Source organism: Panthera onca, chromosome A1 (assembly GCF_046562875.1).
Source record: "Panthera onca isolate mPanOnc1 chromosome A1, mPanOnc1 haplotype 2, whole genome shotgun sequence".
Classification (NCBI taxonomy): Eukaryota; Metazoa; Chordata; class Mammalia; order Carnivora; family Felidae; genus Panthera; species Panthera onca.
In genome coordinates this window covers 124,688,423-124,700,444 of record NC_138339.1, presented here as the reverse complement: position 1 = coordinate 124,700,444, position 12,022 = coordinate 124,688,423, and the positions used below count along the sequence as shown (strand labels likewise).

The 12,022-nt window shown below is 44.2% G+C and overlaps 1 protein-coding gene across 3 annotated transcripts in view; it reads right to left on the bottom strand.

Annotated features, from left to right (window-relative positions):
- GFRA3 (GDNF family receptor alpha 3) overlaps positions 1-12,022 on the bottom strand; it is a 42,317-nt gene that overhangs the window by 21,330 nt on the left and 8,965 nt on the right. For 2 of the 3 annotated variants that reach the window (XM_060636028.3, XM_060636030.2), the window contains exons 3-8: positions 9,163-9,255; positions 7,549-7,861; positions 5,443-5,546; positions 5,143-5,277; positions 4,714-4,802; positions 3,839-4,511 (exon numbers count right to left, since the gene is read on the bottom strand). In XM_060636028.3, coding sequence (XP_060492011.2) covers positions 4,422-4,511; positions 4,714-4,802; positions 5,143-5,277; positions 5,443-5,546; positions 7,549-7,861; positions 9,163-9,255 — 824 coding nt within the window. In that variant the 3' untranslated portion in view covers positions 3,839-4,421. Of the gene's footprint in view, positions 1-3,838; positions 4,512-4,713; positions 4,803-5,142; positions 5,278-5,442; positions 5,547-7,548; positions 7,862-9,162; positions 9,256-12,022 lie in introns of those variants that run through there. The other variant, XM_060636031.3, reaches the window with a different exon arrangement.

Below are 12,022 nucleotides of genomic sequence, written 5' to 3'. Positions count from 1 at the left end.
ATCTGTTGATTCTCTATCATCTTCAGGTCAAAATAATCCTTATACCAAGTAGTATATTTAGGAATGGCATTCTCTGATTCCCTTCAATTTGCCTTACTCTTCAACTGCCAGAACCAAAAATCTAGCAAAGCCTCCTTCTGCAGCCATAAAGAACCTCCACTCAGGGGCACCTGGATGGCTTAGTCGGTTAAACATCTGACTTCGGCTCAGGTCATGAGATCATGGTTCATGAGTTCAAGCCCCCATCAGGCTCTGTGCTGACAGCTCAGAGCCTGGAGCTTACTTTGGACTCTGTGTCTCCCTCTCTGCCCCTCCCCTATTCATGCTCTGTCTCTGTCCCTCTCTCTCAAAAATAAACAAACATTAAAAAAAAATTAAAAAAAGAACCTCCACTCCAACCTCCACTTGGAGATCTAGCTCCAAGGGTACTTCTCAGACCCAGAGCCTCAGCACCTGGTCTGTGTTCCTACATTCCCATCCCTTGAGGGCATCCAAGAAGGAAGCTCAGGAGATACTCCAAGGCCAGGAAAGAAGCCACAAAAGAAGCAAGCCCTTACTTCAGGTAATTAAGACCCCCTGCAATTCCCTGACAGGAGTCTATGCCATTGGGCCTGTCTGAGCCACTCTGTGTCCCTCACACAGAGTGTGTCTCTCAACCCAGAAAAGCCAATCTAGAACCTATGCATAGACAATCAGATTTTCTGTGAATTTCGAACTAGAATGGGAGATCACTTAGGTGAACTCAAAGTAGGTCTGCATAGAGAATGAAGTAGATGGTTCAAGATGTCTAGGCCTTCAAGAGAGGGCAATCAAGACTGGTTCCTGACTCACCAGTCTCAGCACCCCAAGGCCTGGATGAATTTCCTGGGGTTGGGTTTCAGGACATTCCCCTTTTACTAAGTAATTCCAATATTTCTGTTACATTCAACCAAAAGATCCTTGACTAACACATTGACTCTCTTTGACTCTGCCTTGTCCAAGGTCCCTCAGATCTGAGACACAGACCCAGAGTTCTGGCTTACATCTTGGAGTTCAGAGCTTGAATAGTATCTCCCAGGGGCAGCCCCACCCAGAATTCAGCCCACAGTTGGAAGGAAAGCCAGCACCATCACTCACCACTGCTCCTGGGCAGGAAGCAGAACATCTGGTACCCACAGATCCCCTCCCAGAGGTCATAATAATAATAGCTGCCATTTATTGAGTATCCATCTTGTATCAGATGCTGTGCTAAGTATTACTTCCAGTCCTCAAAAAAATCGTGATTTTTAAAATAGGTTTTAAATATTTTTACTATTATCTAACTTAAATACGCATGGAGAGCAAAACAAGCATAAATTCCTCATGCTTATAAGCTTTTATAGAAATAAGAAGCCAAAAACTTGCCAACCAAAACCATTAAAATTGATATAAACATTACTTGATACTGCCAATTAGTTTTTTTGGCTGAAGATAAATTGATGATGTTATATTTATTTTTGTAAGAAAAGCAAAACAGGGGTGCCAGTGGCTCAGTCGGTTAAGCATCTGATTGTTGGTTTTGGCTCAGGTCATGACTTCATGGTTTGTGGGTTTGAGCCCCATGTTGGGCTCTGTGCTGCAAGCAGTGCAGAGTCTGTTTGGGATTCTTTCTCTCTCTGCCCCTCCCCAACTCTCTACGTAAATAAATAAACATTTTTTTAAATTAGAAAAGCAAAATAAAAACTGCAACCCTTTAAGTTAGGTATTTATTGGCATCCCCAGTGGACAGGAAGAAATGGTGGCTCAGAGGGGTAAAGTGTATTTCCCAAGGTCAAAGAGCTGAGGGTTATAATCAACCAGAATAAATGAAAAGTCTCAACTGCCCAAACTTGAGGTCTGGCTGCTAGAGTCCTGGGCTGCCCCTTCACCAAAATGGCAGCTCATAAATGGTCAAGGAAAGATCTTGAAAAATACTTACAACCTGGCACAGAGCAAATGCTTGTTAAAGGTTTGTTGAATGAATGCATGAATGAATGAATGGGTGAATATGAAGGGCGTTGTTTAAAAGACAGTCTGAAAGAATAAATAAAATAAAAGACAGTGTGCTCTACCCCAATGATGCAGAGGCCTGTAATTCAGCACTCCCCATTTACCACTGCTGTCAGTGGCCCTTCCCTCCTTGTTACCCAGGAGCTAGTCTAATGGCATTCGCCATTCCAATCAGCCAGGATACCATTAAAAGCTTCAGTCCAGCCACTGTGCCCCCACCCCAGGTCTTGGCTCTGGGCCCTGGGCTTGGGGAGTGGCCTAGTTGTTTACCAGAAATTTGGACCTTATTCAGAGAAAAGCACAGATGACCTATTAGTCTAATTCAAGCACTTAGCAAGGAATGACTGTACCATTCACACCCCCAGCCCCAGGCTAATGGAGTCAAAGCAAATGGAGAGGCTTTGCCAGCTCAGAGATCTTCCTGGGAGGGGTGAAGGGGAAGGTCTCCAAGTGCCCCCACTGAAGTTTGCAGGGAGGAATGTTGACCTAGCATTTTCTGGGGGCAGCGTGTACTATGGGGATACAAAAATGTGTAAGAAGAGGCTTCCCTCTTCTACCCGCCACTCTGGCAGCATTTCTGCACATCCTACCCCCGGTCACCTGCTCACTACCTTAAAACTTGGCTGAGAGAAAAATGGGAAGACAACCAAATATCCATTGATAAATAACTGGTTAAATAAATGATATATGTAGGAATATGCATTCATATAAGTCCATGCTCTGAAGCTGATAAAAAGGATGATGTAGTTCAAGCTCTACTCATGCATGCTGAAAGATATCTGTGACTTACACAGTGACATGCAGTGTCTGATCCCACTTACATAAAGTTATACATACCCATAGATTTTCATGTGCACATATAGGCAGAGAGCATTTGGCAGTTTGCTAGTGGGATTTTAGAGTATTTTACTTTCTTCTTTATAATTGTCTGTATTGTCCAAATGTTCTACAAAAACCACATACTGTAATTGCTAACTTTTCTGAGTTCTTATATTGTGTCAGTTCCAATGCTTTTACATGGATTATCTCATTCCTTATGAAGTGGGTTCTATGCTTTTTCACATTACAGATGTAGATAATGAGGTCTAGAAAGGTTGAGCCCAAGGTCATATAGCTATTAACCAACAAAGTCAAATATTGTTGGAAGATCAAATGAATTAATGCATGTACTTGCATGCAGTAGAGGCTCAATAAATGATGGTTATTATTATAATTATTGTACAGCACTTATTGCACTGTCTTGTTCTTCTTGTCTATTCCTCTGCTCTGGAGTGTTAAAGACTTGAAAACAGTATCTGAATTATTACTCCAGAATCTCCTGCATCCAGCACAGTGCCTTGCTGAGCCAGCACTCATCAGATGCTTAAGGAAAGAGTGAGTGAATGAATAGACAAATGTCCACAGCTCTATAAATATATTTTCCCAACTACTTTGTTTCCTAATCCCAACAGGATTGCAAATGGGATTGAGGACCAGTCTCTCATTTCCTCTGGCCCCCATCATGGTCTGGAGCAAGCCAATAACACGAGCAGGTGCTCAATAAATTCTTTGGTTGACTGGGGATACTCCCCTCTCAGCTCCTGTGGCAGATCCCAGGTAGTATCCCAGATATGGCTGGATCTGGGACAGATACCAGGTCCAAAGCCTCACATAAGCTATTTTTCCTTCCAACTCCATGTTAAGTACAAGGGACGTTGAGAGAATTGCTGAGGTCACACAGCAATTGGTGGCAGGGTAACTGTGTCTCCTGGTCCTGGCCACCTCTATTTTTGTATCTGTAACACTTCTAATTCTACATAAATTCACAATGCGAGAAAACAGGAAAAGAACAAAGTTGTAAGCCAAATGTTTAATTATGATCCAAGGGGCTGGGGATACTTCAGGACAGTAGCAGGAAGAAAGCAAAACCCAAATGTTCCGTCTCCTGAGGCTCAAATGCTCTGATGGATCCCCAGGTACGGTAGGCACTAGGTTCCTATATCCCATTCAGAGGAGGAGACAAGGGGGTAGGAGTCTTGCACCAGCCTTCCTTACAATGGGGACTGTCTTTCTATGCTGCCTCAGAACATCCAGCCCTGCCTACCTGGAGAATGCAATAGATAATGACTGATTTGTTAGAGCCTGGGTGATTCTGGTGGGCAAGAGGAAAGGATTACGAGAGAGATTGGTAGAGATGGTCTCCACCAGAAGATATGGCTAAATCATGGTCACCAAGTCCTAAGGAAGGGCTGAGGAGGGAATGAGTCACAGTTTCAACGATGGCCCCATGTGGAGTCAGTTGGATATGCAGTATGGACTGAGGGTCGCCATGTTGTTTACCGCACCTCCTTCCTGATGCCGCTCTTTCCTTACCCCTTGCAGGCTGAAGGTCAGGCTGGTGTGGTAGAGGGGAGAGGGGCCCAAGGGAAGTCCAGCTACCAGAGGCTCAGGAGAAGAATCAAAGTAAGTGTACAGGAGAAAAGAGAGGGCACCCAGGGCTGTGGCATCAGAGCAGGATTTTTGTTCTGTAGAAGAAATGGAATGGAGTCAGCTCCACCCCCTTCACCACTTTGGCATCAGTCAAAGCCTGTCCCCCCACCCCTGATGTGTCCACTAGAGATCTATAGTATTCATGACCACAATGAGGTCACCTCATCTGTCCCCTTGTCTGGGTTTCCCCCAGCTAGACCAGTAAAGGTAGGAGGTGTGTAATAAAGGAGACCCTACCTGGCGTTCCATCACAGAAAAGGTAGAGTCTGCCCAGTCCTGGGAGAAGAGTTGGCTGTGAAAACGCATCTTAGCTGCAATGGCCTCCACTGAGGAGAGGAGAGAAGGTAAACAGAAGCGGGCATATGTTGGAGATCTCTTAGGCTCCCATGAAAGAAAAGGGAATGTCTTAGGGACCCTGGCATATGGAAGGATGGGTAGGAATGGGATATTGTTTCATTCTGCTTGCTTATTCCTAAAGCTGAAGAGTGTCCCTGGGGCCAAGACAGGTTGAACAGGAAGCTTGAGGGGTCACCAGGGAGTAGGAGGGGGCTGCTCTGTCTGCAGGAGATGGATGGAACCAGTGTGGACCACAGAGCTGACACTTTTCCTCAAACTGGGTCCAGCTGATCCAATCCCGGGGGCTGGGAGCAGGTGTAATGCACTCACTGAGGCAGGAGTTGTGGGAGAAGGACTCTTCCAGCTGTTCACACTCCTCCTGCCGGTTGCCACTGCCTCGACAGGTGCAGCTTAAGGCAACACTGATGTTGACATTGCTGACAAAGTTGGGAGTCATGGCAGTCCCTGTGGGGTGAATAGAGGACTGTCAGGGCCTAGGCCACCCAAACTTCAACCCCCACTCTCTGTCACCTGTCTCAGGACCACCCCATCTGGGTTCAGTCTCCAGAGGATTCTCACCCCTGGGAGTAGCCACCCTGTGGGCTCCCTTCATATGGCCCCCAGCCTCACCAATCAGCCCCATGTATGCTCGCAGACATCTGGACTGCTCTGTTGCACAGGTCCCTAGGATGTCCAAAGGATGGCAGTGGGTCTGGAAATCCACCAGGCGAGATCTGGAAGAAGGGAAATTTCAAGAGTACCCATTGAGGGTCTGGTCTGCAGCCTTCACCCTTGCTCCCCTTTAGATGACAGACCCATCTTCATGCCAAATCCTCCTTTGCATTCAGGGCATGGTCCAGGGCTTCCCCCTCAGTGAAGCCTGTTTCTATCACAATTAAGGGCACGATCACCCCAGTCCCAAAGCATGCCACTCTGAATTTGGGCTCCACAATCCCTAGGTATGAGATTTCAGGCAGCTTCTTTAACCTCAGTTTTGTCAACTATGAATAGAAATGAAAACAGTACTTCCTCATGGGTTTTTGTGAGGATGAGGTAAGAGACTGCATGTACAGCATTTAGCATAGTTGTTGGTACATATGAAATGTTCATTAAATGTTAAAGACTGTTATTATTAACATTGATCCTACAATAGGTAAGGCTGGTTATCTTCAGATGATACAAGTATGTTTTTCTGTACATATTTCTGCAATTTTCCTTACATTTTGCCTTTTGTTGGATAGGTGGTTTATTTCTCTGTCATGCTCACCCAAAAGCAAACTCCTTGAATGAAAGGACAGTATCTTAGTCATCCAGACCAGCACTTGTTATGTGATAGTAATAGCTATCAGCAACACAATAGGCAGTCTAGCAGAGCAGTTAGGCCAGACTCCAGGCCAGACTTCTTCATTCCAGCCCTCATTCAGTAACCTGACTTACTACCTGGATGAGTCTCAACAAGCTATTTAAACATTCTCTGATATGGTTTCTTCTCTGTAAAATGCAGATGATAAAAAAACAACAGCACCATCTATCTTGTAAGGTTTACATGAGTTAATACATACTAAGTACCTAAAACAGTACCTAGCCCATAGTAAGTACTCACTAAGTGTTGGTGTTATGATGATTGAGAGCTTTTATGTAGTATTTTACAGAAGAAGGAAGCGGAGCTCAGAGAGGTTAAATAACTTTGCCCAAGGTTACGGAGAAATAAGGGGTAGAACCAGGCTGCAAAATAAGTGACTCTCACTGTCAACGAATTCTACTTGAGTGGATGATAACTTCAATTTGGTGAATGTTTTGTCCTGAGAAGGCAGAGGAAAGCCAGGTCAGAATTTCAAATTTTCTGGACAATACATATCAAACACCTTACCAACAGTTGTGTACTTTGATTTGGTAATGGCAGTTATGGCCACACATCCTAAGTAATAGTTAGATTTGTGCACAAAGATTAATGAACAAGTGATATTTACTGCATTATTTATAGCAATAAAAAAAGCAACCTAAACATCCAACAATTGAGGAAGGATTAAATAAAGAATGGGGCATCCATAAAATGGAATGCAATGTAGGCATTTAAAAATCAAGTTGCCAAAAGGACAGTAAAACACAAAATAAGCACCCACCATTTATTGAGCACTTATTCTGCACCAGTAAGCTAAGCACTCTACATAAATTATGTAATTTAACGCTCACCAGAATCCCATGAGGTCTGTATTATTATCCCACTTTTTACAGAGGACTCAGAGGAACGTTAGGTTAAGTGATGGAATTTTAGCTTTAAAGTGACGGGCTCAAAATCGAACAGCCCCAGGATTTAAATTCACATCTGTCTGACTTCAGAGCCTGTCTTCACCACTGTTCCCTGCTGCCTCCATGGAAAAATGCTCAGGAGATACGCACATAAGTGAAAAAAAAAGAAGGTACAAATATATTTCTAGAGAATCCAGTTTTGTTTATGGGTATACAAAAAAGACTGGAAGGAAACGCTCCCAAAAGTATGTAGATTATCTTCAGGTGATGGATTCTGATGGATTTTATACGTTTTATATTTTCTGAAGTTTTTACACAAAGGAAAACAATTTTTTTTGATCACAGGGTTTTCAGAAAATACTACAGGGTGAAGTCAGTCCACGGCCTCAGGGGGGCAAGCCCAGCTCTGCACAGGAAAGCACCCATAAGGAGTGGCGTGCACTGAGCCCTTACCCACACCCAGCCCTCCCGCCCCAGCACTGGCACCTGCACAGCGGGTCAGCGACGCAGAGGCTCTGCAGCTCCAGGCAGTTGGGGGCCCCAGACGGCAGAGCGCAGCTGGGAGCAATGGTGTTGCGCCGGCGTTGCCCGCAGCCCTGGTCGGCCGGTGCGCAGGGGCACAACAGGAGGCCCTGAGCGTGGGGCTCCGAAGCCTTCTCGAAGAAGGCGCGGAGCTGATGGAGGCAGATGTGGCGCTGGCAGCGGGATCCCGAGCACGCTTCCCCATAGGCCTTGCGCAGCCGATCACACTTATCATTAAGAGTACATAGCATGGCAAACTTGAGGCAGAGGTCTGAGTCTGCGGGGATAAGGGCACCAAGTCACCAGTCCTCTCTGCAAACGTGCAGCCCAGTTTTGCTAGGAACCCCTGCAAACCTCGGATTTAACAAGGATGGTGGTGGGGGTAGGAGGAAAGGTAGGACTCCCTGGAATAAGTCCACTGCGAATCCTAGGCTTTCCCTCTACCCATAAACTATATCTGGTATTTGTGAGCTTCCCCCATCCTACTCCTCAGCTTTCCTACGTGTTAAAAAAATAATAATAAAATAAAATAAAATAAATAAAATAAAATAGGCCATATACATATCTTACACTCATTTACCTAGACTTGAAGTGGCCAGAAAGTTCAAATAACCAAAACCCTTTCCTCAATCCCATGGTGGATTGAAGTCTCATGGTGGAAATCATCATCTAGAGGCCCTACAACATTCTAAAGCACTTTCTGAACTGTCCAAAACATATGCAACTAAATTCTGCTGAGGATTTTTGTTTGGTTTTGCATCTATTCGGCCCATTTTTAATATTACCTGTCTGCTTTTAATGATTGATGCATGCATAAAAGTTCCCTGTGCTCTGAGGCTGGGGAAATTATGGTGATATTTTTATTGACAACATTCCAGCAGTCAGAACAATGGAGTAAATGGAACAGGTTATTCCCAGATTCCTTATAAGTAAGGGTTTATGCATAAATCTCTACACTTTTCTCTCAAAATACTAATTCCAATATACAGGACTAACTGTACAACAAAGCTCCTATCTTTCTCAAAAAATGAGTGTCTGTGTGTGTGTGCCTTTCCAATTAACACAAGAGCCTCACTTTCCAAAAAAAAAAAAAATGCATTTTAGTCCTTGCCAGACTGATGGCTCCCCACCCTGAGTAACCCCTGAGCAGTCACATTCTTTCTCACCATTTTCCCTGCCCAACACCTCACCCATCCCATTAAAATGGTATGAAAACAAGCAATTTCCTAGTCTTCAGGGACAAAAAGCTACTTTCCTGGCTGCCTCGAATGAGGGTAACTACTTTATTTCAGCATTTTTTTTTCTGGGACTGCTGCCACTCCATCAAACGCTTTGTAGAGACCCACCTTTTGGAACCAAGGAGCCCTAATGGCCTCCCTATTAACTATTTGTTGACATATAAGACCACAAATGCTCACAGCTCAGACTTCCACCCTGACACAATGCTTCTTTAGTTACGTGGCAGGCTAGAACTCTCTCCCAACACGCCCTCCGTCTGGCTTGTGTTCCCCATCAGCCACCCTTCCTTCAGGGTCCAGGTCCATCTCTCATGTCCCAACCTCAGACTGCCCTCCACACCTGGTTTGAGCATGTTCAGTTTGCTGAGATTCATTTTCCAGGGTTTTCTGGTCACGGTGTCTTCATAGGGGGAGACATCCAGTTCATAGTCACCTAGAGACAAGGTGATAAGAATCCTGAGGACCAGATTGGAGGCTGGGAACAGGAGGGGCTGTGGGCTCCTTAAGGGGACATAATAGATCATAAAGTCACTGCATAGCTCATAGACACAGTAGGTACTCAATAAATGTTGGCTAATCTTGTTGGAAGAGAAGGATGAAAGAGTGCAAAGTGTCACCCAGTTTGCCTTTGAGAATGCATCTATAGGGAGGAAAAAATATGGATGAGGTCAAGCAAGTAGGAAAGGATGGTCTGGATATCTGGGAAGCCCTGAAAGCTCCCAAGGGGAAAGGCAAGAAGACAAGAGGATCTAGGGAGAAGTCTTGGGAAGTTCTGAAAGAGAACTGATTAGAATGAGGAGTGGAAAACAGGGAACAAAAAGGGTGGTAAATTGCATTACTGTTTCCAGCTATTTGCTAGCTACCCACCCTATGAGAAGATTATACACACACACCCCCACCTCAGTTGCCATGTGACTTTCAGGGCCCCTATGAGAGGAGTATACTTTCACACCCTACTATAAGGATTGCCTATGTGATTTGCTTTGGCTTGTGGATTGTGAGCTGAAGTGACATAAATCACATCTGAGCAGAAGCTTTAAGAACCATCACATGGTCTTGCTGCTGCTCTTTTCCCTCTAGCAGCCTGGATCATCAAATGAAGAAGACAGGTAGGGCAAAGACAAATCCCACTCAAGGAAGCCCACAGACGATGTGTAACATGAACAAAAATTAAATTTTTTTCTAGGAGGCCAGATATGTGGGGGTTGGTTGGTTATTACTGCAGCATAACCTGGCAAATTCTTATTAAAAATGTAATTGGTGGGGTTGTCTGGGTGGCTCAGTCGGTTAAGCATCTGACTCTTGATCTCAGCTCAGGTCTTGATCTCAGGGTCATGAGTGTAAGCCCCATGTTGGGTTCCACACTGGGCATGGAGCCTACTTAAAAAAATAAATTAAATAAAAATAAAAATTAAAAAATTTGAATTGGTATCTAGAAATGAGTGCTGCAGTAACAAAAAAAATCTAAGATCTGAGATCTAAAAATCTAAAATTTTATTGGCTTTGGGACTGGGCAGTGAGTGGATGTAAATAAGCTGTTCCTGAAGTATGAAAAATGGCAGTCCTCAATATGCAGTGGGAAAGCATTTGGGAAAACTGTTGCCTGCAATAACTTGGAAGGAAGATGTTATATTGAATGAGCTTGTGCTTTAAGGAAAAGAAGCTGAGAAGCAGAAGGTTACTAGTATGTCTTCTTTTTTTAATTTTTAAATGTTTATTTATTTTTGAGAGACAAGAGTGTGGGGGGGGGGCAGATAGAGAGAAGGAGACAGAATTTGAAGTAGGCTCCAGGCTCCCAACTGTTGCAAGCTGTCAGCACAGAGCCCAATGTGGGGCACGAACTCACGAACTAAAAGATCATGACCTGAGCCCAAGTCAGGAGCTTAACTGACTGAGCCACCCAGGTGCCCCTTTACTAATATGTCTTGATTGCCATTGGCATGTTGCAAGGTACTACAAGAAAGTTAAGCTCAGAGAAGAATTGATCAGTTTGCAAATAGAGAGGAAAAAGAAAAGAAAAAATCCAGAAATTTCAGGATTTGCAGGATTAAGAGATGGAACTGTTTTTCATATTCAAATATTCAAATATAAAATTAAAAAAATGCTTTGAGTAATAAGGTCCATTAAGACTCAGCCTTGGGGCAAAGACCGATTCAAGTATATGGCTATCATGCCCTTTGTGGAGATCTCTCACTGATTAAGATGGTATCAATAAATCCTGCCAGTTATGCTCAGGGAAAAAAGACTAGGGTAGTGGCTCTCCCTCTGATAAGAGCAAGATACTTCTAATTAAGTCTAGAAAGAGATATATGTCTTGAAAAGAATTATAGGGAAGGCTACTGGCACCAGAGGTGACAGAAACCAAAGATATAAAAAAAGCAATTATGTTTTGAGAAAGTTGTACTGCTAAGAGCCACCAGCCAGGATTCAAATAGACTCTAATGGAGACTTAAAATGCCCCAACGTTTCTCAGGTAGGCAGCAAGCTGAGAATGCTGTTCACTCCTCAAAGAGGTGAGAGTCTCCAATATCCATCTCAGATATGGCCAAAGAAACCTGTCATGGGGAGGGGGCTGGGCCAAGAGCCCTGGAGAACAACAGATAAAGCAACTGTCCCAGGGAGCAAAAGCAGGGCCTTATTAAAGAGCAATTCCTACTCCCAGGGAAGATGGCCCTTAGACAACAATTTGTGCAGAGGACTTCAGAACAGCTATGAAGTAATGTCTGCTGTGTGCTTCTCATTCCTCCTCTTTCTGAGAGTGTTTGTGGTGGTTCTCCAGTCCCTGTTCCACTGATGTATACTGAGAATATGTTGGAAGCAGGCAGATGACTGGTCCTTTTTGTCCACAGTTAACTAGATCAAGGGGAATCCTATCCACACCTGACAAAGAAATTATCACAAGATCCTAGTCGGGAAGCCTGCTATACTATTTGGATAGAACTCTTAGGTTGCCACACTTACTGCCATGTGATTTTCAGGGTCTCCTGTGGGAAGAGTATACTTCCCCTCACCAGGGATTCAGGCTTGGCCATGTGATCTGCTTTGTTTGTGGAATGTGAGTGTTAGTATTTTATGTAACATCTGAGTAGCTTTTAAAGGCATCATTTGCTTCTGCCATTACTCATTTCCCTCTGCCATGAGAAAAGAACATTCCAGATGGAGGCCGTACCTTCAGCCAGGATCCCAGAATGAAGAAGATA